This window comes from Colletotrichum higginsianum, chromosome 3, assembly GCF_001672515.1.
Source record: "Colletotrichum higginsianum IMI 349063 chromosome 3, whole genome shotgun sequence".
NCBI classification, from domain to species: Eukaryota; Fungi; Ascomycota; class Sordariomycetes; order Glomerellales; family Glomerellaceae; genus Colletotrichum; species Colletotrichum higginsianum.
In genome coordinates this window covers 5,163,655-5,191,284 of record NC_030956.1, presented here as the reverse complement: position 1 = coordinate 5,191,284, position 27,630 = coordinate 5,163,655, and the positions used below count along the sequence as shown (strand labels likewise).

General features: G+C 60.3%; 6 protein-coding genes across 6 annotated transcripts; 3 read left to right on the top strand and 3 right to left on the bottom strand.

Moving 5' to 3' along the window:
* Positions 1-1,774: 1,774 nt before the first annotated feature.
* On the top strand, positions 1,775-6,600 carry CH63R_05092 (GYF domain-containing protein; the record flags this gene model as incomplete). The annotated part of the gene is made up of 3 exons (XM_018300067.1): positions 1,775-1,884; positions 2,167-6,215; positions 6,290-6,600. The coding sequence occupies 3 exons, from the start codon at positions 1,775-1,777 to the stop codon at positions 6,598-6,600; spliced, it is 4,470 nt and encodes a 1,489-aa protein (XP_018161313.1).
* A 1,073-nt stretch (positions 6,601-7,673) lies between these two features.
* On the bottom strand, positions 7,674-9,865 carry CH63R_05091 (uncharacterized protein; the record flags this gene model as incomplete). The annotated part of the gene is given in 3 exon segments (XM_018300066.1): positions 7,674-8,882; positions 8,946-9,766; positions 9,775-9,865. Coding segments are annotated over 3 exon segments (2,121 nt in total).
* Positions 9,866-15,524: 5,659 nt separating this feature from the next.
* CH63R_05090 (BZIP transcription) lies at positions 15,525-17,614 on the bottom strand (the record flags this gene model as incomplete). Its single annotated transcript, XM_018300065.1, has 4 exons — positions 15,525-16,365; positions 16,493-16,796; positions 16,904-17,400; positions 17,508-17,614. The coding sequence occupies 4 exons, from the start codon at positions 17,612-17,614 to the stop codon at positions 15,525-15,527; spliced, it is 1,749 nt and encodes a 582-aa protein (XP_018161311.1).
* A 1,787-nt stretch (positions 17,615-19,401) lies between these two features.
* CH63R_05089 (uncharacterized protein) lies at positions 19,402-21,193 on the top strand (the record flags this gene model as incomplete). Its single annotated transcript, XM_018300064.1, has 3 exons — positions 19,402-20,180; positions 20,273-20,350; positions 20,425-21,193. 3 exons carry the CDS (start codon positions 19,402-19,404, stop codon positions 21,191-21,193), a joined length of 1,626 nt encoding a protein of 541 aa, XP_018161310.1.
* Positions 21,194-22,132: 939 nt separating this feature from the next.
* Positions 22,133-24,146, top strand: CH63R_05088 (penicillin-binding protein; the record flags this gene model as incomplete). Its single annotated transcript, XM_018300063.1, has 3 exons — positions 22,133-22,360; positions 22,633-23,624; positions 23,687-24,146. 3 exons carry the CDS (start codon positions 22,133-22,135, stop codon positions 24,144-24,146), a joined length of 1,680 nt encoding a protein of 559 aa, XP_018161309.1.
* A 214-nt stretch (positions 24,147-24,360) lies between these two features.
* CH63R_05087 (cytochrome b5-like Heme/Steroid binding domain-containing protein) lies at positions 24,361-26,460 on the bottom strand (the record flags this gene model as incomplete). Its single annotated transcript, XM_018300062.1, has 6 exons — positions 24,361-24,953; positions 25,045-25,245; positions 25,344-25,637; positions 25,729-25,980; positions 26,063-26,341; positions 26,433-26,460. 6 exons carry the CDS (start codon positions 26,458-26,460, stop codon positions 24,361-24,363), a joined length of 1,647 nt encoding a protein of 548 aa, XP_018161308.1.
* Positions 26,461-27,630: the final 1,170 nt, after the last annotated feature.

Genomic DNA, 27,630 nt, shown 5'->3' with positions numbered 1-27,630 from the left:
GGGGAACCCATGTCTCGATTCTGGGTGTGATCGTCGTCCATTGGCGCCGTCGCCACCTAGCGGAACATGTGCATGGGAAGTTAATAATATAAAGAAGGCGAACACAGACCGAACTTAAATAGAAAGCTGCCATTCAGAACCTCAGAGGCCGTTGGTGGCATGAAACAAGCCAAAATGTCAAACGCTCCCCTTGACCTTGTTCCGAAACATTGGGCCAATGGGGTTGACGGCTGAGATGAGGGGATGGAGGTCGTGGTCGAGTGAGACTGGCCGTCGCAAGCCATGAGATGAGATGAGATGAGACGAGGAGAGGGAGAGGGGATCAGATGCGATGCATGAGAGCATCAGAGGCTCAGCATGAACAAACGGCGGAAGGTTGTCAAGCGGAAATGAAGGCGGAATGATATGCGGATGCCCGGGGGACAGATGTTTGTGATTTTGTCTTTTCCCCTCACAGCCTCGTCCCCTTCCTCTCGTCTCACGGTCACACCTCTCTCTCTCTCTCCCTTTCTCTCTTTAGTCAGTTGGTCATTTCATCAATTCCACTCACTGCCATGAATAGATATAGCACCTCGCCCGAGATGTCCGTGATGCGCGGAGAGGAGGGTCAGTGAGCTCTAGCCTCTATCTGTCTCTAGCATTCAGCCTCTAGCTCAAGGGGATGACCCCTGAAAACTGGGTATGGAGCTAGATTTTAGTACCGCGCCCGATCCAGGTGTGCATCGTGGCATCCCAGCGTCCCTTTGTGAAGGTACGGTACCTACCTGCAAACTACCTACCTACTTACCTACATTAGGTAAGGAGAGCAAGAGCCCTGCAGCAACAAGGTAGCACAGCCTGTGGCCGCTGTTCTTTCCATTTCTTGTCTGGTTGCACCCACCTGTATCCGTACCTGTACCTGCACCACTGCTGTTCGCTGTTTCCCTGCGCAAAACGTCAGAATGCACGCCCAGGGTGGGGTCACGTGTGACGCACGTGATGACACACACCCCCCACCTTTGGTACTCCTCGGGCAGCGATTACCGAGTACGTCAACAGTACATTGGGACATGGCATCGACATGCAGTGCATGATAAATATGGCACAGTGTTGCCTACTGGTCTGACAGACAAATAAAGAAAAGAGTGCGATGAAAGAGGCGTTTCAGAAATCTATATAGAATCAGGGGAAGTGAGTGATGGGTCATCAACAGAAGCAGGTACGGCCTGGTGTCAACGTCATCTGCTCTTGCCTCGTTCCCCCGGTACTTCGGTACTCCAAGCTCACAAAACGGGTGGCCGGGACCGGATAAACAACGGTTCATCCCCTTCCTGGCCTAGCGCGTCGTCGGTTCCCACAGTTCCCTCCCTGGTCCACACACCACACCCATCGTGGGTCCTTCCAAGCTGGCAATTTTCCTTTCAAACCTTTGATTTTTTCGACGAGACAGCTCACCCTCCTCACCCACCCACCCTCGCACGACGAACCGCATACGCTCGCGAACCGACCTTTCGGTATCCCGATCAATCCATCGTTTAGCAAGCCTGACATCAGCTACCTGTATCACGCATCACTTCCACGTGTATCATCATCAATCCCAATCAAAGTCGCCAGCGACAAACCCTCGGCCAATCCCAGAATCCCTTTCGTGCCTTGTCCACGAGAGACCGATCAGCGAAAGCCCCGAACTAAAAAAAAAATCCTGTTAACCCACCACACCTGCGCGTTGCTTGCACACACACCCCCAACCAAACCCTTGCTCAACGCCAACCATCTACTTTGCGCATCATCAGCCATGCCTTCGAATCTACCATCGAGTTTCGCCTCGGCCGCCGCCGGTCAGAACGCCAGCCGTGACGCGAGAGGCGGTCGCCACGAAGGACGTGGAGTTGGCAGCGGAGAATGGTCAGTAGCCCTCCAGTCTTCACCCCACGGCTTATGCCCGTTTTTGCCATGTGTCTGTCGCGTCCTCGTCGCCTTTTGAGATGAAGCCTTGAATGCCGGTGTGCACACACACACACACACACACACACATACACATTCTCTCCAATATCTGCACTGTTTGCTGCGGCAGAGGCAGGCTTCTCCCACGTCTTCTTGCCACACAGCCACATCACCGCCAACCATCTCGTCACCTAGCGCGGCCAACGAACTTCAGTCAAACATGTCGCTAACACCACCAAACAGGGCTCGACGTGACGGCAGAGCTAACGGCACCCTGACCTTCCGACGATCCTCGACGACGCCCGGCCACCCGTCTCAGTCCGCAGCCTCGTCCGAAAACGCCTACCCCGCGAATCCCCTCGAATCCGGTGTAGCCCCCCAGACGCCGGGCGCCGCGACGTACGACTACCCAGCCCCTTCACAGTACCAGAAGGATTCGATCCTGGGTGTGTTCAAGAACGGCGCGGCGGAAACAGACGCCACCAACGTGTTTGAATCGGGATGGACTCCGGGTCAGGCAAATGGGGCCACTGCGCGGGGCTGGGGCAAGAGCAACAATAACCACAACTCCCAAGACCCCGCCGCCTGTTGGAACTCCCGGGGCGATGGTCATCCGGTCAGCGTCAACGGCCTGTCTGAAGAGGAGAAGGAGGTGCGTTGGCTAGATGGACCCAACTACCAGGCAGCCGGGACTAATACATGGCAGGCATTCTCATCCGATGTCAACTCTCCTCTGAAGCCTCCCCTTCAGAAACAGGAGGGAAATCAAGGTCCCGGTCCGAATGGACGCAAGGCTTCTCTGTCGCACGGTAGCGCCGCCGCGTACGGATTGGCTTCGCCGTCGTCTGCCTCTAGACCTGGAACTCGACGCCGAGAGACGACGGATTCCAATCCTTTTGGCAGCGGTCCGCTTGCATCCCCGAGCGCCACGCGGTTTTCTCGCGGCGATGAGGCCTTTTTGTTCGGTCGCAAGAACAATGACGTCAAAGAGCAGGACCCCGGCGAGGATGACGGAGCCGGACAGTCGCAGAACCAGGGGCAGCCCAAGCCACCTTTCGGGAACCTGACGCGTAGTAACACGACGGGCAATCCTAGCATGGGTGCCAACATCAGCTCACTCTGGGGAGCCTCCTCTCAGCCCTCTGCTGGTGTCGGCGGCAGCGGTGGCGGCAGCGGTGGTGGCGGTGGTGGTGGTGGTAGTGGCATGGGCAGTTTTGGCCAGTTTGCTTTGCCGACTCCTACCTCGACAATCGGCACAGGTAGTCGTGGTGGAAGTCGCTTCGCCAACCTCATGACGAAGGACGGTACCGACAGCCCCGCCGGCAAGACGAACGAGGCTTCGACGCCCGACGCGACTCGATCCTGGCGTTCCCGCCCCCGAACCGACACCGACCCCTTCGGAGGCGACGATAACTTGTCTGGCAGCGCCGCACTCGGAGGAGCTCAAGACACCAGCCCTCCCCCGATGCCCAACCCTAGCAATATTGGCATGTTCGAGACGCCTGTCAAGGGCTCGACTGGCGACTTTGGCATGTCCGGCCTGAACTTGGGACGCCAAGCCGAGAACGAGCAAGGCCCCACGAGCCCGTCCGAGACGAATCCGTACCGCAGCCCTCCGGCCGAGCGTGGCGATTCCCACGATGAAGCTGGCAATGAAAAATCCCACGGTGCGGCCGTTGGCAGTGAGCAAAACCCCGCGTTCAACGCCATGTCGTCTCGTGGCTTCCCCACCCATGCTTTTGACGGCAGCGATCGCAGCCAGACCAGCAGCGCTGGCCCTAGAGGTTACGCTTCTGGTTGGCCCGTCCCTCTGTCCACCGGCACACCCGACCGTGAGCGCGCCGGCTTTGGTGGTGTCTTTGGCAACTCTCTGTTCAGTCCCATGGGCACCGAGCTGCAGTCGCCTGGCTTGTCGAGCATTGGCGCCGGCGTCTTCGGTCCAGCCAGTGCTGGTGGCCTCGGCGGAGCCGGCACTATTGGGCGCAGTAAGCTGGGCTCCCTCTTCCCTCCCGCCATGCAGGCTCAGATGCAGGGGAATGAGCAGGAGAGCATGAGCGATTCCCTACCCGACCTTCGCCAAGGCAACCCTCTCGGCGCCATAGGACGAGGCAACTTCGCCACGGTTCCGCGAGACACGGGTAGCCCGCTGCGCAGTGGCAGAGGCGGAGTGTTCGAGGAGATGTTCCCCTCTGATCCAGCCCGCTCGCACAGCGTCTTTGGCGGATCCGACCCCTCTCACCCCGGCCCCGCTGGTGTCGGCCACCCCCAGGCCTTTACCCCTGTAGCCTCGACCGGCACCGAGTTTGGCTCGACTCCCGTTCGTCAAATGGTCATGCCGGATCGCATGCGCTGGGTTTACCTTGATCCCCAGGGTCACGTCCAGGGCCCCTTTAGCGGTCTGGAGATGAACGACTGGTACAAGGCCAACTTCTTCACACCCGACCTCCGCGTCAAAAAGGTCGAGGACTCGGACTTCGAGCCCCTGGGTCAACTCATCCGGAGAATCGGCAACTCGCGCGAGCCCTTCCTTGTCCCTCAGATCGGCATCGCTCACGGCCCTCCGTCTCAGGCCGGGCCCTTCTCCCCGAGCGGCAATACTGGCGTCATCCCCCCCCTGAGCGGAGTGTTCCCCAGCTTCGGCAGAACCTTGACCGCTGAGGAGCAGAACAACTTGGAGCGCAGGAAGCAGGAGGAACAGCAGGCGATGGCCCAACAGCGGGATTTTATGATGAGGCAGCAAGCCATCACTAGACTGCAAAGTCAAGGCCCAGGTGGTGTCCCAGGTTCCCTGCACCACCAGCACAGCGCTCACAGCCTGCAGAGCCAACCTAGCTTCGGCAGCATCTCGTCGCCCATTGGTGCTCACCCTCAGCAGCAGCCCCCCATCGGAGGTAGCGTTGGCCTCACGTCGGGCTTCTTCGACTCGGCCGCCCAGCAGGCCTCATCGTCGACCCAGCCGCCTGTCGGTTCCGGACTCGAGCATTTTCGTGAAGAGGACCTCGCCACGCTGAACCCGAGCGAGCGCCAGATGCTTGCCAGCGTCCAGGCCCCGACCAGCATCGCTGCCATCCTCGGCCAGCAGCCTGTCGGTGCACCCGCCAACGACAACAGCAACCTTCGCAACAATCTCCCGGGCACCGAGCAGCTGGACAAGGACGAGGAGGGCTTTCGTGAACGCCTCAAGGAGTTTGAGGATATTCGTGCCGAGCGCGACTCGGAGCAGGCCCAGGGTTCGGGTGCCAGGGCAGTAGCTCAAGAGGACGTCAACCAAGAGTCGTCGGATGCCGGCCCGGCCGCAGTCGCCAAGGAGCACCACAAGTCATCGGCTCCCGGCATCAAAGAAATCATGGAGGAAGAGCAGCAGCTGTCCCTGACTCAAAGGGTCCAGCAGGCACAGGCTGCTGCCGAAGCCGCCAAGAACGCTGCCGCCGGGTTTCCCATGCCATTCCCTCCCCCGCTTCCCACGGCCGGCACCCCTCTCCCAGCACCCACCGCGCAGCGTGTTCGCTCCAACCTGCCAGAGCAGTACAACCGATCGCAAACGGGAACCCCCGACACGGGATCGGCCACGGAGCCTCCCCCTCTGGCCCCGTGGGCCAAGGAGGCAGCTAGCCGCAAGGGCCCCAGCCTCAAGGAGATTCAGGAAGCAGAAGCCCGTAAGGCGGCCAAGGCGGAGGAGCTCGCCGCCGAGCGCCGTCGTGTAGTTCTGGAGCAGGAAGCCGCGGCGCTCCGAGAACGCGAGAAGACGATTGTCTCGGCGACCGGCCTTCCCACGACGAGCACCTGGGGCAACGGTTCGCCCGTCGCAGCCGCCAGCCCCTGGACCAAGCCGGCCGCTGCCAAGCCCACGCCCGGCGCCAGCACTCCCGGAAAGCAGAAGACTCTCGCCGACATCCAGCGTGAGGAAGAGAACAGGAAGGCCAAGGCCGCGAAGGAGGTTGCGATTCAGACGGGACTGGCCACCGCGGCCGCCGGCAAGCGTTATGCCGACCTCGCCAACAAGCCCAACAACGCGCCCGGCCTCGCGCAAGCCACTGCGACCGCCCCCCCTCCCGGCAGTGGCTGGGCCATGGTCGGAGCCGGCGGCAAGGTCAAGGTGCCCACGGGACCTGCCGCCCAGACGCGATCTGTCAGCACGACCGGTACCAAGGCTACTCCTGTCGTGACGAAGGCGGCTGTCAAGCCCGCCCCCGCCGTGGCACCCGCGGCGGCCGCGAAGAGCGATGTCGCCATGGACGAGTTCAACAAGTGGCTCCACCGCGAGCTGTCTCGTGGACTCACTGGTGTCGACAGTAAGTCTTGAAATCTTTTTCTACCTTTTTTTTTTGGCTGGTGAAGACGACTCGATGGCTAACCTACACGACAGTCGACACGTTCGCTGCGACGCTCCAGATCCTCCCGCTCGACAACACCATCATTGCCGACGCCGTGTACGCCAACTCCAAGACGATGCACGGCCTTCACTTTGCCGAGGAGTTCATCCGACGCAAGAAGTTGGCCGAGAAGGGCGTCATCGAGAAGCAAGGTGCTATCAGCGACAGCAAGTCTGGCAGCTGGAACGAGGTGGCCAAGAAGGGCGGCCACAAGGAGCAGCCTCCGGCGGGAGACGCGGGTATCCAAGGCGCCGGCTTCAAGGTCGTGCCCACCCGCAAGAAGGCGGGCAAGAAGGGCAACTAGAGAGATGATGGAGCATGAATGGGTAGGGGTGGGATTCGATGGCCGAGGCTACCTGATGTTGCGATTGCCAGCGGAACGACGATTGTGATCATGTTGGGACAGCGAGGTTATCTCTGTATGGACGTATTACTATCATTCGGCCACAGCGTCATGCTTGCGCTGTGGCGGCAAGCGATAGGTAGCATATGCCAGAAGCAGTGGTTTGCAGATTCAGCATGGTTTGTGTGTTGTTGTGTTGACGTGTCCATGTGAGACTGAAATGTATTGAGTATGGGGAGTCATGAGGATGAGAATGATGGTGAGAGTGAGCGAGAGAGAGAGTGAGATAGGTAGGTAGGTTATCGATGAGTTCAGTGAGTTGCTTACATAAGGCAGTTGGTGAAAAATTGCCCCGCCCCCACCATGGAAATTTCGATTTCACAATTCCACAGGGCGGGCAACAAAGTCGTCAACACACGTCACACGCCCTGAATCCTCCAATTTCGAGTCACGATCTGGTCCCAAAAGAAGCCGGATATCACCAGTCCGAACCGGTACAAATTTACCAGAGTTCTGTACAGGTCTCTCTGAACCGATTGGAACCACTATTTCGGCATTGGTCACAGTTCTCGGAGCAAATACCCCGCGACGCGCAAATACGCGGGGCAGAAACGCACTTGTCACGGACTCACGACCCATCATTTGTACATGTAAAGAATTATATTTATATATTTCAGACACGAGCACCTGCACCAAACTTACCAGGAATGGCGGACACGCAGACGAGCGGGCCCCTCCAGAGCGGCGCCTCTCTCCTCTCACAAGTCACGGATGGCGCATACATCGACGTCCTGACGTCCCCGGCCGCCAAGAGCCTTATCGCCAACTTCACCCACAACCTCGAAGCGCAGACTTCCGAGGAGGACAGCAGCCTCGCACCGGCATCGCAAGAGTCACTCACAGAAGATGAGATCGCCGTTGGTCTTGCTGCTCTCAACGCTTTCCTCCAGGCGAACGTGACGGGACCGGTGCTTGAACGGGCCGTTAAGGTCGAGGAGCTCTTCATTGAGGCGTCCACGGCAAAGACGTCCTCCTCAGAGACATCCGACATCCTCAAGACGTTGCGAAAGAACAGCTTCAAGGCCCTCGATGTCGACGGCGTCTCGCCGTACCCTTACATCCCCCACATCGAGCTCTTCGCCCTCGCCCGCTACGCCTTTACCGAGCGTTCGCCTGCCAGCGACGCAGTAGTCAGACTCTCGTCGTCTCGCCTCAGCCTGCCGTGGACCCGCCTGCGCATCAATGTTTGGCACTTCAAGCTGCTCAGCCAGCCCTCGCTCGGCCCGGGCTCCAACTTTGCCAAATCGTCGCAGTGGATCGACGTGCCGACCCTGGCGGAGCAGATCAACCTTGGCATGGAAACCGTCAGGAAGCAGGTCCTCGACGACGACGTGTGGTCGACAAGCGAAGACGCCTGGACGCGTGAAGAGAAGGTGCAGCTGCTGCTCGAGACAGCCAACACGCACATCATGCTTGGCCGTGACGACAAGGCGCGCGAGGCTTTGAAGGAGGCGACTGAGCTGAGCAAATTCGCGTATGCCCTCTCGGGCGCGCTCGGAAAGCGGACAAAGTTTCAGGAGAAGAGCACCAGCCAGCTTGTCGTCCTCGCCAAGAGCGACTCGCCGGCAGACGCGCCGGCAGCGAGCGCGGAGGACAGCGACACCAAGACCAAGCCCGAGGCCGTGGCGCTCAACGACGATACTCTGCTCGAGGAGATTCACTTCTCCAAGGAGGCCAGCGGCAAGCATGGTGAGCTGGCGGCCTCGTCCTCTGGCCTCCCGCCGGCGTTGGCGGACATCTCTCCCGACGAGCAGCCCCAGCTGTCGCCGCTCGACCAGATCATCCTCCTGACCGAGGCGACGCTCAAGGACACCTTCTCTCCCGTCGACACCCTCACGTCCGAGGAGGTCCTGCCGTACGCCGTGCGCGTCGTCTCGGACAAGGCGACCAACTGGCAGATCTACACCCAGGCCCTGCTCGTCCGCTCCCGCATCGAGATCCACCGCAGCAGGACCGTCGAGCGAGGCGTGCTGCAGATGCAGGCCGTCGTCGACCAGGTCGTCGTCGACACCTCCGAGGCCCCGCGGCCCAGAGCCGAAGACGTTGCCAACGACGACCAGCCTGAGGTCCCGGCCATCGCCGTCACCGCCCCCGGTGAGACGGCGGCCCCCGTCGACACCGAGAAGCCGACGTCCTTCTTCCCTGCCGCCAAGGATACCGACACGGCGCCGGCGCACGTGCGCCTGCAGTACATCCACGCGCTCTCATCGCCGCCCAAGTGGCACCTCGAGTCCGAGCTTGCCTACTCCTGGGCCGGCGTCGGCTCCCTCGTCTCGGCCCTCGAGATCTTCAAGCGCCTGCGCCTCTGGGCCGAGGTCGCCCTCTGCCTCGCTAGCAGCGCCTCTGCCGACGACGACTCGGGCCGCGGCAACGGCGGCGAGGACAAGGCCAAGGCCCTCGTCCGCTGGCGCCTGTTCCACCGCACGGGGCAGCCCGTCGTCGAGAACGCCGACCCTGACGCCGAGGACCTCGGCCGCGACGTTACGTACCTCAACCCGGCCGACTTCACCGGCCCCGAGCGCAGCCCGCCGCCGCCCAACGCGCCGCGGCTGTTCTGCATCCTCGGCGACCTGGAGGAGGATCCGACGCACTGGGAGCGAGCGTGGGACATCTCCAAGCACCGGTTCGCGCGCGCGCAGAAGTCTCTGGGCGAGTGGTACCTCGCACGCAAGGAGTGGACCAAGGCGCAGGACGCGTACCGGCTGGCGACCAAGTGCAACCGGCTTAGCCCCGAGATGTGGGGGAGGCTGGGCGACATCAGCCTGCGGCTGGGCCTCTTCGCGGATGCGGCGGAGGCGTACAGCCGCGCCATCGGCGCCGCGGGCGACGTCGTCGGCGGCGAGGACGCCAGGACGTGGAGCAACCTCGGCAGCTCGCTCTGGAGCATGTACCTCGAGGCCGTCGAGGAGGCAAAGAAGCAGATCATCGAGGAGAAGAAGGCGGGCGGCGTGGAGGCCGACAGGGGTCAAGATGACGATGACGACGAGGAAGACGACGAGGAGCCTAGCCAGGGAGAGAAGATCAAGCCTCGCGATCCGGCCACGCTCCTCTCGCAGTCCCTGGCGGCCTACAAACGCGGCGCCTCCATCGCGCAGGACAACTGGCGCATCTGGGACAACGTGCTCACGCTCGCGTCGCGCATGCGGCCCCCGGCCATCGTCGACATGGTGCAGGCCCTGCGCGTCATCATCCGGATCCGCAACACCGAGGACGCGCTCGACGACGACGTGCTCCGCGCGCTGCTGCAGGAGGGCGTGCTGGCCAAGGAGAAGGAGGAGACGGACGAGAGCAAGGCGGGGGGCGTGTACACGCCGCCGCGCGGGACGGTGGAGAAGGCCGTCGTGGCGCTGCTGGAGGAGGGCGTGGCGCCGCTGATCACGACGCGCTCGGAGCTGTGGGAGCTGATTGTGCGGGAGCGCGTGTGGCGGAGGGACTACGCCGGCGCCGTGGACGCGGCGGAGAAGGCTTGGAGGGCGGCGATGGGGGCAGGTGCCGGCGGCGGGCTGACGGCGTCGGCGGCCGGGTCGGGAGGCGCGGACCAGAGCCGGAACTGGCTCGTCGACGCGGGCGCGTGGAGGGCGGTCGTGGCGAGGACGGACGAGCTGGTGAGCGTGCTGGAGAACTTTGGGGGCGAGGTCGAGAGCGTGGGCGCCAAGTGGAGGGGGAAGGCGAGGAACGCGGTCAGGAGCGTGATGAGCCGCGGGCGGGAGGCGTGGGAGGGGACCGAGGAGTGGAGGCAACTGGAGGGGATCATGGAGGGGTTGAAGCTGTAGATGGAAGATGGTCTGTGGATACGGCATGTTTGGGCACTGGAAGGCGGAGACTGGATGTTGTCTTCTCCGCACCACCACCACCATCACCTTGCCCATATATCAAGTGTTGATGTTCTTCGTTGATACCGGTGCTGAGCCAAAGTGAGATCCTGTGTATTGTCCTGGCATAACAACATCGTGGGAGTTGTCCATATTGTCGTTGAGCACCTCGTCGAGGTCCGAAGGACTGCAGGTAGCGTTTGGAGTGCGATGGGACTCAGACTGATCAAGGACGACGAATAAATGATCTATTCGCGATGGGGAACCACAAAGCATTTTTATAATAATAGATTTCCTATTATGAAAAAATATTTAACTAAATAGTAAAAGTAACCCTGTTGCACCTAAACAATCTTAATGCCTGCGTATATGCCTCTGTGCATGCGTAGCCTAAGCGCCCTACATCATATTTATTTTGGCTAATAGCTGAGGAAGGGAGACGAACTTTGCTACTACTTAGCAACCTAGAAAGCAAAGGATAGGGAACTATTATAAATTATAAAATAAACTAACTATATAAATGATGAATTACTACTATTGGCATCCTAGATGTTAGGCATTTTTGTTGCCTGTTTCTCTAGTACATAGTCTAAAGGTAATTACTTATTGTCCAATTTTTTAGTAAGATTATTATCTGAATAAGATGATAAGGGGTGTTTGTTATTTTCTTTACTACTATCAGAATCTCCTTAACCTTACAAATTAGATAACTTATTATTAGATTTACTATTTGCAGGAGCTTCCCCTTGACTATTTGAATTGACTGAGCTATTAAGTTCACTACGCAAAGGAGCTTCTTCCTCACCTTCCGAATTAGATGACTCACTATTAGACTCTGAAGCTAAATCTTCTTTACCTTCCGTTGTGCGTAGAGACTCGTGACCTGGGCCGGTTATTCTGAAAAATGGGCAGCGTGGATAAGACAATCAAAGCAGAAACCACGCGCAGGTGATCAATGAGATTGTCTCTGGGCGACCGGCCTTGTCGTGCCTCTTGTTCAAATGTCCATCGCCGAGACCTTTGCCAGTTCATTGTTCTTGTTTCCCCAATCGAGCAACTTTGAGCCTTGTCCTCGTCGGGCTTGTTTTCCTGTTTTGTTTATGGCCGAGCCGTGAGAATTAATTGCATCTTGAACAAGGCGGTGTATGAGAACAGCCGCGTTGTGTGTCTCCTTGTCTTCGTACCTTTGTCGCTGTTCGTGTTGAGAATGGAGTTGGAGAGACGACCATCCCACCACTATGAGACTAGTTATTGGGGATATGGTCTGAGACGAGAACATAAGAGTTTCCTTTTTCTTTTCTTTTTTTGGCAGAATTCAGACTCGAATCAACAGTTGCCGCAGACCGAGGTGAGAATACAGAAAACAAACAGAAAGACCAGCAAACACCCCACAGACACTCACACCTCTTCGTCTCTGGCAGTATGTTCGCCTGCGGGTCTAACAAATCTTTTACGTCGAACGAGAACGGCGAGCTTGACATGCTCACTGAGCAAGAAATGGCGAATATGATGCTTCTCGCTGCCGCTGCGGAGTCACATACTCTCGGCGGAGAAGCCGCTCCCTGCACATTGCAGCACGTTCCGTCACGGGCAATCAGTCGGTCATCGTGCTCATCACCTCCGAGGCGAAGGCCCGTGTCTGCCACACCAGGTCTTTCCACTGCAGAAGACCCGAGTTGGGCATGCGAAGGCGTGACCGAATGGGCATCAGGAACGGAGGCTTTGTGGGATGAGACGCATCAACACGAGTCTCCGACGTTGTTTTTCCTGGACGATTGCATCTGCCTACCGGCGGAGGAGACGACGGACGGCGCGTGGTCCAGCCTATGCGGATTGTCAGATCTGATGCTATGCGTAGAAGGTGCCATCTAGCACGGACTGAACACTAATTGCCAATGGATAGAAAAAGTTGCAGGAGTGGCTAAACTTGGCAGGACGCCAGCCCAAGATTCATCGACCGCACACGCGGAGCGGATAAGTGGATCTCCGGCTCCGGATTCGGCCGAAGACCGGATGCACCACGGTCCCCCTTAGTCTAAATAGCATCGAGCGATGACAAACCATGACGTGATGGATGTCGAGGAAACCTTCTAGTCCATCAATGAACAATTTCCATCCTCATGCCGATACCTTCTTCAAACCTTTTACTCTGAAGACGCCCGTCCTACCGAGTCATATCGAGTCTTATCGAGCCTATCATCCCACTCCTCCCAGAGGATGTCCTTCGCACAGGAGCTGGCGTCATGGATGGCCCCGGCCAAGCTGGACCTCGGCATACCTCCTAAAGCAGGGGACCCGGCCCCGAGCGCCGAGCTGCTGGGGTTCCCCAGGGCCGACGGGCGGCCTGCCGTCGTCGTGTTCCTGCGGCACTGCGGCTGTCCATGTGAGTGAATCCCGGGCGGGGTCAAAGACGAGAACGTGTTATATGCTTACACACACCCACAACCCTCGGCCCCTCAGTCGCCGAGAAATCTTTCATTGTCCTCCGCGACGCCGCATCCAGGAACCCGCGCGTCGCCTTCGTCGCCGTCTCCCACTCGTCCGAGTCGCACACCAAGAAGTGGGTATCGGAGGTCGGCGGCCCCGGGAGCGAGAACCCGGTCGAGGTGGTCGTCGACGAGGACCGGCGCGTCTACGCCGCGTGGGGCCTGGGCGCGTCGGGGTTCATGCACGTCCTCGCCCCGAGCGCGCTGGCGGGCGTGTTCCGGCTGTCGCGGGAAGAAGGGATCGCCAACCGGCCGACGGAGAGCGGGAGCCGGTGGCAGACGTCCGGGGCGTGGGCCGTGGACGGGGAGGGCAGGGTTACCTGGGGCGGGCCGGCGCAGACGGCGCCCGAGATTCCTGATGTCAAGGAGGCGCTGTCATCACTGGGTCAGTGAGATGCCATGTTCGTTGTTTGTCTTCACAGATAGACCGGTCTTCCATGACTTTTGTTATCGCAATCTTTTGATATTTCTTTTAAACAATTTTTTTTTTACATTTTTATTATTATTTCTTTTTCACAGTTGGTGGCCTATTGGTAACGGTCGCTGGTTGTTCCCCTCCTTGACCATCCGGATGAAGCTGTCCACCTCGGCCTCGTCCGTCGCCCACGTCGTGAGCAGCCTCACGACGGCCTCGCCGTCGCCGCGCCTCTCCCACACGTAGAAGACGAAATGGGCCTGCAGCGCCTCGACCAGCGGCAGCGGCAGCACGGCGAAGACCTGGTTCGTCTGCGTCGCGGCGCACAGAGCGAACCCTGCGGCCGTGATGCCGGCCGACAGCGCCTCGGCGCGCAGGTTCGCCCGGCGCGCGAGGTCGAAGTAGAGGACGTTGCCGTCGGCTTCGGCGGCGCAGTCATCGTTGCCGTTGCCATTGTCGTCGCCACCAATACCACCACAGCCGTCGTCGTCGTCGTCGTCGTCCCGGCCACGGAACAGCTCGGCAAACTGGGTGCCCATGACGCGGCTCTTGGCGAGTAGGGCGCCGTGCTGCTTGACGTGGAACTCGAACTCGGTCGCCAGCTGCGGGTCCTTGACGACGACGGCCTCGCCGAGGAGAGCGCCGTTCTTGGTGCCGCCGATCCAGAAGATGTCAGTCAGGTCGAGGACGTCGCGGAGGGTCATGTCATTGGCGCGCGAGGCAAGGGCGGCGCCGATGCGGGCGCCGTCGAGGAAGAGGAGCAGGCCGTTGAGCTCGCAGACGCGCTTGAGGGCGGCGAGCTCGGCGCGGGTGTAGAGGGTGCCGATCTCGGTGGCGTTGGAGATGTAGACGAGGCGCGGCTTGGCGACGTGGGGGAAGTGCCAGTTGTCGTCGACGGCGCGCTGGACGGTCTGCGGGGTCAGCTTGCCGTCGAGGGGCGCGGGGACGTTGATGATCTTGTGGCCGCCGGCCTCGATGGCGCCGGCCTCGCGGGTGACGATGTGGCCGGAGGCGGCGGCGATGACGGCCTCGTGGGGCCGCAGGCAGGCGGCGATGGAGATGGCGTTGGCGGAGGTGCCGCTGGGGACGAAGAAGACGCCGACGTCGTCGCGGCCGAGCTGGCGGCGGATGCGCTGGCGGGCGAGGGCCGAGTAGGCGTCGCCGCCGTAGCCGGCCTCCTGGGACGTGTTGCTGGCGAGGAGGGCCTTGAGGAGGGCCGGGTGAGCGCCCTCGCTGTAGTCGTCGAGGAAGCTGTACCGAGGGGCGGCCTCGGGGGCGGGGAACTGTGAGGGCATGTCTTTTGAGGTTGTGGTGTGTGTATGTGTGTGTGTGTGTGTGTGAGTGTGTGTGATGTAAGTCTGTGTGATGTAAATGTGTGTGTAGGTGCGTGTTTGTATGTGTTTGTGTGAGCGTGTGTGGTGTAAGTGAGTGTTTGTATGTGTATGTTGGCCAACACGAACAACAAGAACATCAACAGCAAAAGACCAAGAGCAGAGCAGAGAGACATGCCGTATCCTGATATCTATAACTCATACCAACTGCCCGTCCCCACCGTTAGACAGGCAAGATGCCCACCGGAAGCCCACCGAGGCATGTCCGATGATGACCGAACCCGAGCGTTACTAAGTGGAACGTTAGTCAGTGCGAATGTCGGTGGGGTTTTTGTCTTTTTCTTTTTTGTGGTGCCCAACAAAAAAAACAAAAACAAAAAAAACGGTTGGACACTTCCCGAAACTCGGTATGTCTTGAAACCTTGATAAGCAAGTTCCCCTTCCCCAAAAAGGTAAAATCATAGTCGGACGGTTACACGCGGCGCGGGGGAGGGGTTTGAGAGAGAGGGAGGACGAGAGGGAGGGAGGATGGTTACGGACGGGCATCGCGGGAGCCGGATGGGTGTTCCGGGCGTGTTGACATTGCTGACCGTGCCGTATGTGTAGGTCTGTATGTATGTATGTATGTATGTATGTATGTATGCATGTGTATGTGTATGTGAATGTGAATGTGACCTTACTGTAAAAGAACGAGGGGCCCGAGACACACGTCACGCGGTCATCATGGGTTGAGAGGAATGAAGGTCAATCATCCTCGGGATGTTGAGGACGCTAACAACCATCACGAGAACGACGACGACGACGACGAGATTGCGTTGGCGGCGTCGAGGGAAAAGTCGATGAAGCTGCGGTACGTCTCGACGGTGGCGGCGTCGAGCGGCCTCGGGTACGTCAGCACTTTTTGCGACGCCGGCCGCAACGGGATGCCCGAGGCCGTGAGGTCGCTGGCCTCGTCGTACAGCTCCGGGTACTTTGCGTAAAAGGCCGGGTCGATCTTGTAGTAGGACGCGCCGCGGTCCATGTTGAGCAGCCTGAAGGCGGCGCGGGCGTGCGCCGGGGACGAGAACAGCGTGGCGATGTCGGGAGCCGGGAGGAGCGCCCGCACGAGGTCGCTCTCGTCGCCTGTTGCGGTGGACGAGGCGGGTAACTTGGAGGATGACGAGGAGGAAGATGACAACGACGAGGAGGAGGAGGAGGAGGAGGATGACGACGATGACTCGGACGACATGGCCGTGATGAGGTCGGTGACGCGGACGTGGACGGTGACGCGCGGGGCGCCGCGGACGAGGTCGGCCATGGACGCCTCAACGACGTAGCCCGTGACGGCGTCGCAGAAGATCTGGTCGATGCGCGGGTTGGCGGCGTGGCGGCGGATGAGGCGGTCGCGGATCGAGGGGAACGGGATCCAGTCGACGACGCGCGGGTGGTCCGGGTGCCGGCGCTGCGTCTCGGTCGGCCGGTACCGCGGGTGCAGCCGGTCGAACGTCGCCGTCGACGGGCAGAGCTGCCAGGCCGTGAGCTCGACGATGTGGTAGAAGCGCGTCTTTGCGTACCAGGCCATGACGTCGGGCCGCGTGATGCTGTTGAACATGGAGAGAACCATGAGGACGGGCTGGTAGATGCTGCGGATGTAGTGTCAGTTCAGTCTCTCTCTCTTTCACACACTCTCTCATCTCTCTCTCTCTCTCTCTCTCTCTCCATCATGATCTGGGTTGAACATGATATAGGGGTGTCGGCGGCTAGCTTTACCTCTGCATGGACGACGACGCCGACGACGACAGCTGCTGGCCGTCCAGCGCAAACCCCGACGCCCGCAGCTTGTCCTTGAGGAGCCGCTGGAGCAGCTGGATGTGGTCCGAGAAGGGCGAGTTGGACAGCGCCCAGTCCTTGCGCAGCATCGTGCTGGACTCCTGGGTCGCCGCCATGGCCGTCATGTACGGCTCGATGCCCGTCTGGTACTCGAAGCTCCAGATGTTGGGGATCTGCGCGTACAGCGGGCTGGTGCCGGCGACGTTGATGAGCTCCGACGAGGAGAGGTCGTCCTCGAGTGGCTCTGCGTGTGTGTGTGCGCGTGTGTGTTAGTGATTCATTCTCCTCTTGTGTATGTGTATGTGCAAGCGAGTAAAAAGAACAGCAGTATCTGTCTGCCTGCCTGCCTACCTGTCACCGAGGGCATGGGAAGAGAAGGGTCAAACTCCAGCAGGGACGCGTCGAACGCTTCCAACTCCATGGGCGCGTAGGATGAGGAGGAAGAGGCGGCGGAAGCCGGAAGCGATGAGGCGTGAGGACCGTTTCCCCGCTCGTACTCCGGACGCGACGGCGACGGCGAAGGCTCGGCAGACGGCTTCCCTGCGTCGTCTTCGTCGTCGTCGTCGTCGTTCGCACGGTAAATGCACTCCCCATCCCTCCCGCCGGCGGCCGTGTCGTCCAGCGTCTGGGAGACCGAGTCGTTCAGCCCCTGCAGCGTGGCCATCAGCCGGGCCATCTTGGCCTGGACCTCGACCAGCTGCGTCCGGAGCTGCCGGTTCTCGCGCTGCAGCGCCTCGATGCGCTCGCTGTCGGACTTTTGGTCGGCGTTGACGCGGCTGCTGAGCTCCCGGATGCGCTCCGCCTGTCTGCGGCGGAACGCCTGCTGCGAGAGGCGGTTGCGCAGCCGTCTACATGGCGGCGGCGAGAGTCAGTCGTCAGTCGTCATTCGTCAATTGGACAAATTCGTTGGAGATGGGGGGAGGTGGGCGGGGGAAGAGGGAGGACAAAAACAGACTTCCGCTCCTGTTCGCTCATGTGGGCAGCGCCCTTGTCCTCGTCCGGCGCTGGCGGGTGGTTCTGATTCTTCTGACCCGACGTCCTTTTTGTCGCCGAGCTCGGCATGATGTCCGGTTGTGGGCAGGATACGTATGTAGTCGAGAGTTTGATGTTGTTTGTTTGTTTGTTCGTTACGAGAAGATGAGAAGAGTATGTATGGTAGGTAATCTGCACATGTCACCAGCGAAAACCAGTTCCGTGGATCCGCGCTCTGACCGCCGGCCCCGCCACCGAGCCCGCCCGGGTTCGGCCGGCTGGAGCGCCGAGGTGCTGGATTCATACTACTTACTACTACTGCTACTACTACTACTACCAAACGCATTGGTGTGACAGCATCTCACTTTGTCTCCGAGAACTGCGGCGAACTTACCTAGCACCCGGGGCTGGGCTCTTGGTTCAATGGTCTTATGGTTTGTTTAGTCCATAGGACGGCTGAGATGTACGACCCTTCACGATGCATGCTGTCATCCGTCTCGCTGATTGTGTGTTTCGCGCAGTGGTGTGGTACAACAGGCGGTGCTTCCGTATGATGAAAGTGGAGGCTGTTCTCCAACATCGGCTTGGAGGGCTTTTCAGACATAGTTTTGGGGTCGAGAAAATAAGGCCCGAATATGTTATGACGCTTTGCAGATTCATGATTCATCCGTTCTGGCCCGTGATGCCTCGGACGATGTGTTTGTTGGTCGCAACCAGTCTCACTGGTGGCGACGATATCGTGAAGCAGCAAACGCATCACATCACACCCCTCTCAGACTCTCATCACCTCATCCTCCTTTTACCATAAAATCACACAATCTTCATTTTCGACGACTGAACACTGCCAGCTAGCCACTCGGCAACGCCAATTTCATGAGCGTTCCATCAGGAACCGCCACGTTTGCGGTCAGCCCCCACGGGAAGGCCATGCAACAAACATGGCAATGTAATAATAATAAGACCAAGATGCCAAGCTGACATGGGGGAACCCCGAACCAGACTCTCTCTCTCTCTCTCTATTTCTGGGCATTTCCGCGGGCATGTCCGAGACACCGATGGCAGATAAGCGTCTCCCAGCGTGGCGGAAAGAATGAGCCGCAGCCCGTCAGCCAGTCTCCTCGTGCATCAACTCTCCTCTCCGTTTCTTCGAAAAAAAAAAAAAAAAAGACACGTGCTTCCATGTTTGCTGCATGCATTCCTCCACGGGTCGTCTCATACCCTTCCAGAAATGCCGGGCATGAGGCGAGAAGAAGAGCGAGGGAGTAGGCCTCCCAGATTCAGCATAATGAGCCACGCTGACGTGAACCCTAAAATTCATGGGGGTGCGCCACTGCATAGCAGAGATGACGGAGCTGAAATCGGACTTTGGCCAATCGCTGAGTCAGTCTCGTGTGGGAGTTCGAAAGAAATAAAATAAAAATAAGGGAAAAGGCCAAGAGGAAGAAGAAGAAACTCCACCTCATTCCAAGAGAGCATGTGATTGTGAGACACGACCCGGAGTCTCGTCCCCAAGGGATGTTTCTTTGGAATGGTTCGACGTTCAGCCTCTTTTCTTGCCCGGAGCGCTGCATATGGGTGATGGTGATGAGAACCTCACTTTGAACACATACACCTACACACACTCTCTCACACACACACACGCACACTCACTCACTCTCGCACACTCTCGCACACTCTCGCACACTCTCACGCACGCACAGCTTACAGCGTGCGGTAAAAGATATAAACCTCACGCATCCTCCTTCTTCTTCCACATCATCACAGCATATCTCACCCAGCATCACTCCCATCTCACCAGCCACTCTCCACCATCCACCCTCCTCACACCCAACTCTCCCCGTCCGCTGTGATCTTGTGATCACACACCATCCTTCGCCATGCCGCTCTTCAGGACGCCCACGGGCTCCGTCACCGTCTATCAGTCGGTCAAGAAGCAACAGAAGTGCATCACCACCACGCTCCGGGTCGTCGAAACCAACACAACCTGCGGACACGGCCGGAGCGGCAGCAACGGCAGCAACAGCAGCAACAGCAGCAGCAACAACAACAACAACAACAGTTACAACAATGGTCAGAACACCAGAACCACCAAGGTCGACGCCGCCTTGTCCGAGTACCACACCTCGCCGCCGTGGGAGCTGCTCTACGACGACCTCAAGCTCTTCCTCAAGCACATCCTCCTCGTCCCCTTCATCGCCTCCCCCGTGTGGCACACCCGCCGCGACGGCGAGACGCGCTACCCGGCCCTCGACCAGGCCTGGGTCCCCCGCTTCGCCAACTGGGGCATGATCCAACGCCTCGTCACGACCTCGCAGCGCCGCTTCCAGCGCCTCGTCGACCCCTACTTCCCCTCGGGAGAGATGGACGAGCTGTACCCGTCCATCGGCAACCTCATCAGCCTCGGCGCCCACGGCCTCCTCGTCGTCGTCCAGCTGCTGTTCCTGCTCTCGCTGCCCTGGGTCGCCACGCTGCCCTTCAACGTCATCCTGCCCTACGCCGTCGTCTTTGTCACCCTCAACTACATCGTCTGCATCCCGCTCAACGCCGGCACCAGCAAGGGGATGCTCACGTCCCAGGACAAGCTCTGGCCCGAGGCGGAGCACTGGGAGAAGCACGACAACGAGCTGTGGATCTTTCTGAACGGGGTGTCTGTCGGGTACGAAATAGACCCTCCCTTCCTTTCTTCTAAATCACCGAGTGCTGGCAGTGTGCAATCAATGCTGACTTTGTGGACTTTGAAACTTGCAGTTCCCATTGGTTGCAAGGTAACCTCAACAGACTCGCGAGGACATTCCACCGCCCCATCACCGGCATCCACAACAAGACGTACGTAGCTTTTGTCACTTGTGTCTTCCATCCTGCATCATATCAAAGTGGTTACGCCACTAACCCCCTTCCAGGTCCGGCATCATCTTCGACACCATCCAGTGCCTCCTGGAGCGCTGCTTCTACTTCGGCACCAGCGACACCAGACAGTGCTACTCGGTGCTCGCCGCCCAGATAGCCCAGCAGGAAAAGATCGTCCTCATCTTGCACTCCCAGGGCGGCCTCCAGGGCAGCATCATCGTCGACTGGCTGCTGGCCAACTACCCGCGCGAGACGCTCCGCAAGATCGAGATCTACACGTTCGGTAACGCCGCCAACCACTTCAACAACCCGCGCGCCGGCTTCGGCGACGACACCAGCGCCACACTCGGCCACGTCGAGCACTACGGCAACGCCGGCGACTTCGTCGCCCGCTGGGGCGTCATCCACTTCAAGGCCAGGGTCTCGGACGAGGCCCTCAACGCCGACCTCAACGAGCAGTCGCGCGCCGCCGACCTGCGCTACGTCCTCGGCCGCGACAAGCGCCAGAACAACTTCTCGGGCCTGCTCTTCAAGCACGACGTCAAGGGTCACCTGCTCAACCAGCACTACCTCGACCGCATCCTGCCGCTCAACGCGACGCTGACGGGCGTCGTCGAGGACGTCAAGGGCAGGCCGGTGCGCGGCTCCTTCATGAACCTCTCCCTGCATCCGGACCACCCGGGCCAGCACCTCGAGGGCGAGGGGGACCGCGTGTACCAGCACAGCAGGCTGTGGAAGTACGTCAACGGGCGGTCGCCGCACGACGAGGGCGAGAGCCATCACGTCATGGTGAACGGCTACCACCACTCTCACCCGCACTAATCGTGGTGAGAATCCGAGTTGTGCAAGACGGTCTCGGGGGTGGGGGTTGTGGTAATGAATTGGAGGAAGGGATGATGATAATGGTGTTGAAGTGTTGGCGACCTAGGGATCTGTGTAAGTGTTGGGGAGTTGTGAGACGGGAAGGTCAGGCTGGAGATGAAAGAATGAACTCTTGTAGGCGTCAGGCCTGGCATATATATTAGTTGTAATAATCTTTCATTGATTCGATTCTTCAGCGGTTTCGTTGTGGTTGTCGTCGTTGAATTGACCGTCCTCAGACTTCCTGCAGTTGAGTGCCAGCCGGAAACAGCATCTCGTAAAGCTTAGCATAAGAGGACCAGTCTGTCTGTGTTGTGAGTCCCTGATGATGCTTCGTTTCAATATCCGATCTTCATTCGCAGAAATAGCCCCGTTGTATTACTTCATGTGACTCACACGCAACCCGTTCATACGAATATGACTTTCATCAGCTTCAGTTGGCATGCCGATAACTGCATGCCGCCAGGTGTGGTTGTCCATCGATGGCTGCAGCAGGATTAATTGCTTGAATTAAAGCAGCTTGGGATGTGATTACGCGAACGCAGTCAAATCATCAACTTCCTAATGCAGGATAATCAATGACCAAGAGCCCACTCACCCCATATTGAGTGTTGCTGACGCAACGCCGACCTCTGCGGCGCAGCGAGCCGAGCCGGTGCCGCAGAACGAAGGTTCCCACGGACGACATGAGATGGACAGGGGGGGGGGGGGATCATCGCATGCGTCACCCTCCTCTCTCTCTCTCACACTTTCTCACTCTTCTCTCACCCTCTCACCGTTGATCAAACTCATTTTGCTGCCTGTGAGTGTACCAACCCTCCCAGTTCTTGACCCATGGAAAGCACGTATCTAAAGTGTTGTAGCAGCGAGGAAAAGCTGCAAAAAAAATAATAACATAAAATGAACCTCCGGTTGCTTTCCTACGCGGCTCTCCTCCTCGGGAGTCGCGCATCTGCCGATCACGCGGAGCAACGCCCCCTTCGGAGCGACGACCAATCGCGCGAAGGGCACCACCACCCCCGCGTCGTCTCGCCGGACCTGGACGCGTACATCGAGGGCATCATGCGGGAGTGGCACGCTCCCGGCTTGGCGGTGGCCATTGTTGACGGTGACAAGACGTGGGCAAAGGTACGGACATACTCATAGTTCCATTCACGGCCGACTCGGGGTCTCATCCCCCCCTCCTCCTCCTCTCCCTCCGGCGCCGTGCCGGGAGTGGTGGCCCGGGGCTTGGCAACGACCACCGGCAGCGGCACGGCGGTTCCGTCGCCGTCACAAATACGTCCTCTCCCCTTCCCTCCGGCCGGGTGAAGAAGCCGTTGAACAATTACCCTCCCTCCACCAAAAAGGAGCATCGTCACCATCCAAACACTCACTAACAACTCCGGTACCTTCAAAAGGGCTACGGCTACGCCGTCCTCAACAACTCCACCCCCGTCACGCCGCACACCCTCTTCTACACTGGCAGCACCACCAAGTCCTTCACCGCCGCCGCCCTCTCCCTCCTCGTCGACGACGCCGCCACCGCCGCCGCCGCCGCCAACAACTCGTCCCTGTACGCCGGCCTCACCTGGCAGACCCCCGTCTCCAGCATCCTGCGCGACGACTTCGTCCTCAGCGACGACTGGGCCACGGCCCACGTCACCGTCGAGGACGCCCTGAGCCACCGGACGGGATACCCGCGGCACGACCTCGCCTCGGCCCGGACCGCCCGCGACACCGTCCGCCTGCTCCGCCACCTGCCCCTCGCCGCCGAGCCGCGCACGCGCTTCCTCTACAGCAACAAGATGTACGCCGCCGCCGGCTACCTGGTCGAGGTCCTCACGGGCACCCGCCTCGGCGCCTTCCTCCGCGACCGCCTCTGGGCGCCCATGGGCATGGACGAGACGTACTTCTCCCTCGCCGAGGCCCGGCGCAGCGGCCTCGTCCTCGCGTCCGAGTACTACTACGACCCCGTCCGCGGGAGGCACGTCGAGCTGCCGCACGAGCCGTCGTCGGGCGAGGAGGGCGCGGGCTCCGTCGTCTCGACCGTGCTGGACTACGCAAAGTACCTGCGCGTCATGGTCGACGAGGCGGCGCCGCTGTCCGCGGCCGGTCACCGCGAGCTCAAGACGCCGCGGAGCTTCGTCGTCACGTCGTCCAAGCCGCCGTACACGGGGCCCATGACGTACGCCTTCGGCTGGAACACGGCCGTCTTCGAGGGCGAGCAGGTCTACTTCCACACGGGGGCCGTCACCATGTTCATCGCCGCCATGATGATGATCCCCTCCAAGAAGGTCGCCGTCGCCGTCTTCACCAACTCGGACAACAGGGTCCCCCACGTCGTGGCGCACCACGTCCTGTGGGAGCACCTGGGGGTGCCGAAGCACAAGCGGTTCGATCTCAACAAGCAGTAAGTCAACTTCCCCGAGGGAAACCACACACGGGATACCGAGCTGACATGCCCCCTCCAAGACTCAAGTCCGAGATCGCAGACCAGCTCGAGTACCTCCAAAACTGCGCCAAGAGCATTTACCCGTCCCTCCCGGACCCCCCTTACCTCCCCACGCTGCCCATCGCGGACCACATCGGCTCCTTCTTCGACCCGGGCTACGGCACCCTCACGGTCGACCTCCACTGCGCTGCCGACGACGACGACAACGACGACTCCAAGGCGTGCGGGCTCCGGGTCCTCGGCGTGGGCGGGGAGGGGTTTGCGTACCTGCAGCCCACCGTTTACCTCGAGCCCATGTCCGGCAACTACTGGCTCGGCCGGGGGTACGTCGGCGGCGATGTTGCAAAAGAAGTCGGGGTCCCGTCCTTCTGCATGCCCGTCGAGTTCCGCGTCGACGTCCACGGGACCGTCACGCACCTGGGCATCGGGGTCCGGCTGGAAGGGGACGACGGGCCGCTGACGTGGTTTGAGCGTGTCTGACGCAGATGAGCCGTATGTATTCAGACTTGCAATACTCGGTCGACGTCTCTGCAACTCAGTTGTGTCCCAATCCAGAATGCGAGGTTGTTATTTGAAAAGCACATGTAGACCAAAAATGAAAGATCTAATATCCCCTAATCCGATGAACCCTCCTCCATATCAAAAAGAAAAACCTCTCACCAGCCGCCGAATCCAACCCCTTTCACGACATCGTCTACCGTTTCTTCCTCGGAGGTCCATCGTCTGCTCTAAAGAGCAGCTTCCGCTTGGGCAAAACCTCCAAGGCCGTCCGCTCCGGCTCACTCGGCGAGTCTCTCACGTCCTGAGCCACATTCCTCTCTCCCGCGGACGTCTGTGGTTCCCGTGTGCCTTCAACATTGCCCGTTGATGACTTCTCCGGTCTTTTCACGGCTAACCCCGCCATCGAATGGCTGCCTGACACCCTCCTCATCCCACTTGCCCTCTTCTCCTCCGTCCGCCGCCTCAACTCCGAAGTCGGCCGCTGAAGCTGCCCCGGCGTCGGCCTCGGAACGCACGAGAGCGCACCGCCGCTAGACTCGGACCTCGTCTCCGGAGCCCCGCCGAGCTCGGGCCGGGCCCCGTGTTTGATGCTGGCCATCAGGTTGTTGAGGTAGTTCCGCGACGGCGCCGGCCGGAATATGTCCTCCCTCTCAAAGTCCTCGTCCCGTAATGTCTCCCGCGCCTTTCGGACGGCGCTCGGGTATGGGGCGATCTCGTCGTCGGCCGGGGACGACCGCTTCTTCGTCTTCTTTGGCTGGTCGGTCCAGATGGGCATCTTGAAGTTGCCTAGACGAACCCCGTTTCTGTCAGCTGGTTGTTCTCGGCAAAATATGGCCGGGAAAAGAATTCGAAAAGAGAGAAAGGCAAGTTCTCTTACGAGGCGCCGGTCTCCTCGGATCCCACTTCACGACGCGGCCCCCGCCACCGCCCGGCCGTTTCTTCTTGACCAGGACGGCGCAGATCAGATCCTGGCAATGGCTGACCAGATACGACTTGAGCTCTTGATCCGTCACGATGCCCCCCAGGAACGGCTCGAACTTTGGGTAGTTGGGGTTGGCCGAGCCGAACCGCATGGCCGCTATAACACATCCCGGGCGTGGTTAGTTCTGAGTTTCGAGATAATCTCTCTCAAATAAAAGACACCATGACATGAAATTCTTCCAGGATCTCTCTCACCCGTCAGGTCATAGACCATGCCGTCCGAGGCCACGAACGAGTCGTTTTGCACGTCCCTGACCTCGTCGGCCTGCCCGTCAAACATCTGCAGCTCGTCACGCTCCATCTCCGGGAGGCCCTGTCCGATCCTCGCGACCGTGGCCACGATGTAGGCCCTGAGCCGGGCGAGCTGGAGCAGCGGCGCCTCGTCGTCGTCCTCCACCTTGAGGTCCTGCGTAGCATCTGTGCCCAGGTACGGCGAGACCTGCTCCACAAGATCCTTGTGCGCTTCGTACTCGTCCGACTCCCTAAGCGCTGCATTCATTTGGTTCTCGTCAGCATCATCAATCTCCAGCCCCGGCAACCTGTATCACCAGCCCGGATTGTCTTGTGTGGTGGGTTTTACCTTGGACCGAGTAAACGCTCCTGTCAATCATGATCTCGTGCGGGCGGACGAGGTCCCTGTTCGCCGTGCCCTCCAGCTCGTCGTCCTGATACTGCTGCCGCTGCTCGACAAGATTGCCGACATACAACTCCTGCAGCCTCGACACGATGAGGTCGCGGTTCTCCCGGTGGTACTGGTCGAAGAGGGCGGTGACGTCCCGTCCGGCATTCTCGACCAGGACCTGGAGGCCGCCCGGGTGTAAGTCGACGTAGCCTCACGCACACGAGACGGTCAGCCCACCCATCTATACATCATCTCTCGTCTCATCTCATACGATGGAGGAAGAGAGACTCACTCGTGATGTCGTACACCCTGCCGTCGATCGCCACATACATGCCCACCTCCCTGAACTCGTGCCCGCGGAGCATCTTCGGCGTGAACGTCCTTACGGAGTGCCGGTCTGCCACCGCGCCGGGCCCGGCGGCGGCGGCCAGGATCCCGATCCTCCAGATGACCAGCGACTTCCTGATCTCGGCGAGACTATAGCCCTGGTCCCGGAGGTTCCGAGACGGATCGCCCCCGGGGACGCTCCGAAGCAGCTCCGTCAGCTTCGGTTCCGACACGCACTTGAGATCTATTGTCCTCCGTCAGCTTGACTCATCTTGTGTCTCTCAAACATCCTCAGGGATACAAGTCGGAATCTTCTCTCTCTCTCTCTCTCTTACCAGTGACGTCGAACACACTGCGATGCATCCGGATCCATAACGGCCGCCCGTCCCTACCGTCGCTCAACGCAACGTCCTCCTCCCTTAACACTCTGGCCACCCTCCCGATCGCCAGCGCCGGATGCCCCTCCTCCTCCTCCTCTTCCACCTCAAACAGCCGTCCCGTCGCCTCGCGCGTGAGCTGCCGCCCGTAAAACGTCCGCCTCGTCAACGCCAGCACCTCGTCCCGCGCGACCCCGAGCGCCCGGCTCACCGCCGACCGCCGGTACACCTCCAGGTCGAGCCCGTCCTCGACGAGCACGAGCGGCTCGCCGAACCTCTCCGCGTGGTCGTACAGCTCCGCCGGCGTGAAGTACGGCATCATCGCCCGGGGCCGGCTCCTCCGGTGCCGATGCCGATGCCGCCGGTCCCCCGCCGGCGCATACGCCTCCCCCGCGAGGCCGCTCATGGCGAACGCCGGCAGGCCGCCGCCCGTCTGCATGTTGATCGTCGGGTCCTCGCCGCGCAGCACCTCGCCCGCCGGGTCCTCGTACCCGATGCCCCCCGGCTGCTTCCACCCTTTGCCCGCCGCCCAGAACTCCATGATGCCCAGCGCCTGGCCGTCCTCCGTCTTCCCCGGGTACGGCGGCATGTCGAAGCCGAGGTCAAGCCACGACGTGAACCCCTCCCTGCGATCCGCCTCGATCCGCACCTGCATGCCGTCGCACGCGGCCTCGAACGCGTGCCTCAGACCCGCCGGCCGTACGCAGAGCGACTCGAACGTGTCGTACGTGTCGCGCGCCAGCTGCACCGCCTCCAGCCGCGCCCGCCGCACCGCCGACGGCACGTCCCTGCTATTGTGCCGCCCCAGCAGCCAGATGGCCGGGTACTCCCACCGCGCCTCCTCCGCCGCCTGGATCGTGTCCTCGGCGTCCCGGCGCTGGTCGGCGCTCAGCGGCACGCCCGGGCTCAGCGTCCAGTGCGTCGCCTGCGCGCCCCTCGGCTTCTTCACCGGCGTCATCCTCGGCAGCCGGGCCGGCAGCGCGGCGTACAGGAGGTACCCCAGCGCGCGCCAGAACCACACCGTGATGCCGACCTGCCGCTGCACGTTCCCGAAGTGGGAGGACGACGCCCACACGGCCAGCGAGCCTTTGGGGTTCATGCCCATCTTGTACGGGTAGATCCAGCGCTGCACGATGCCCTGCGCGTTGGCCTCCTG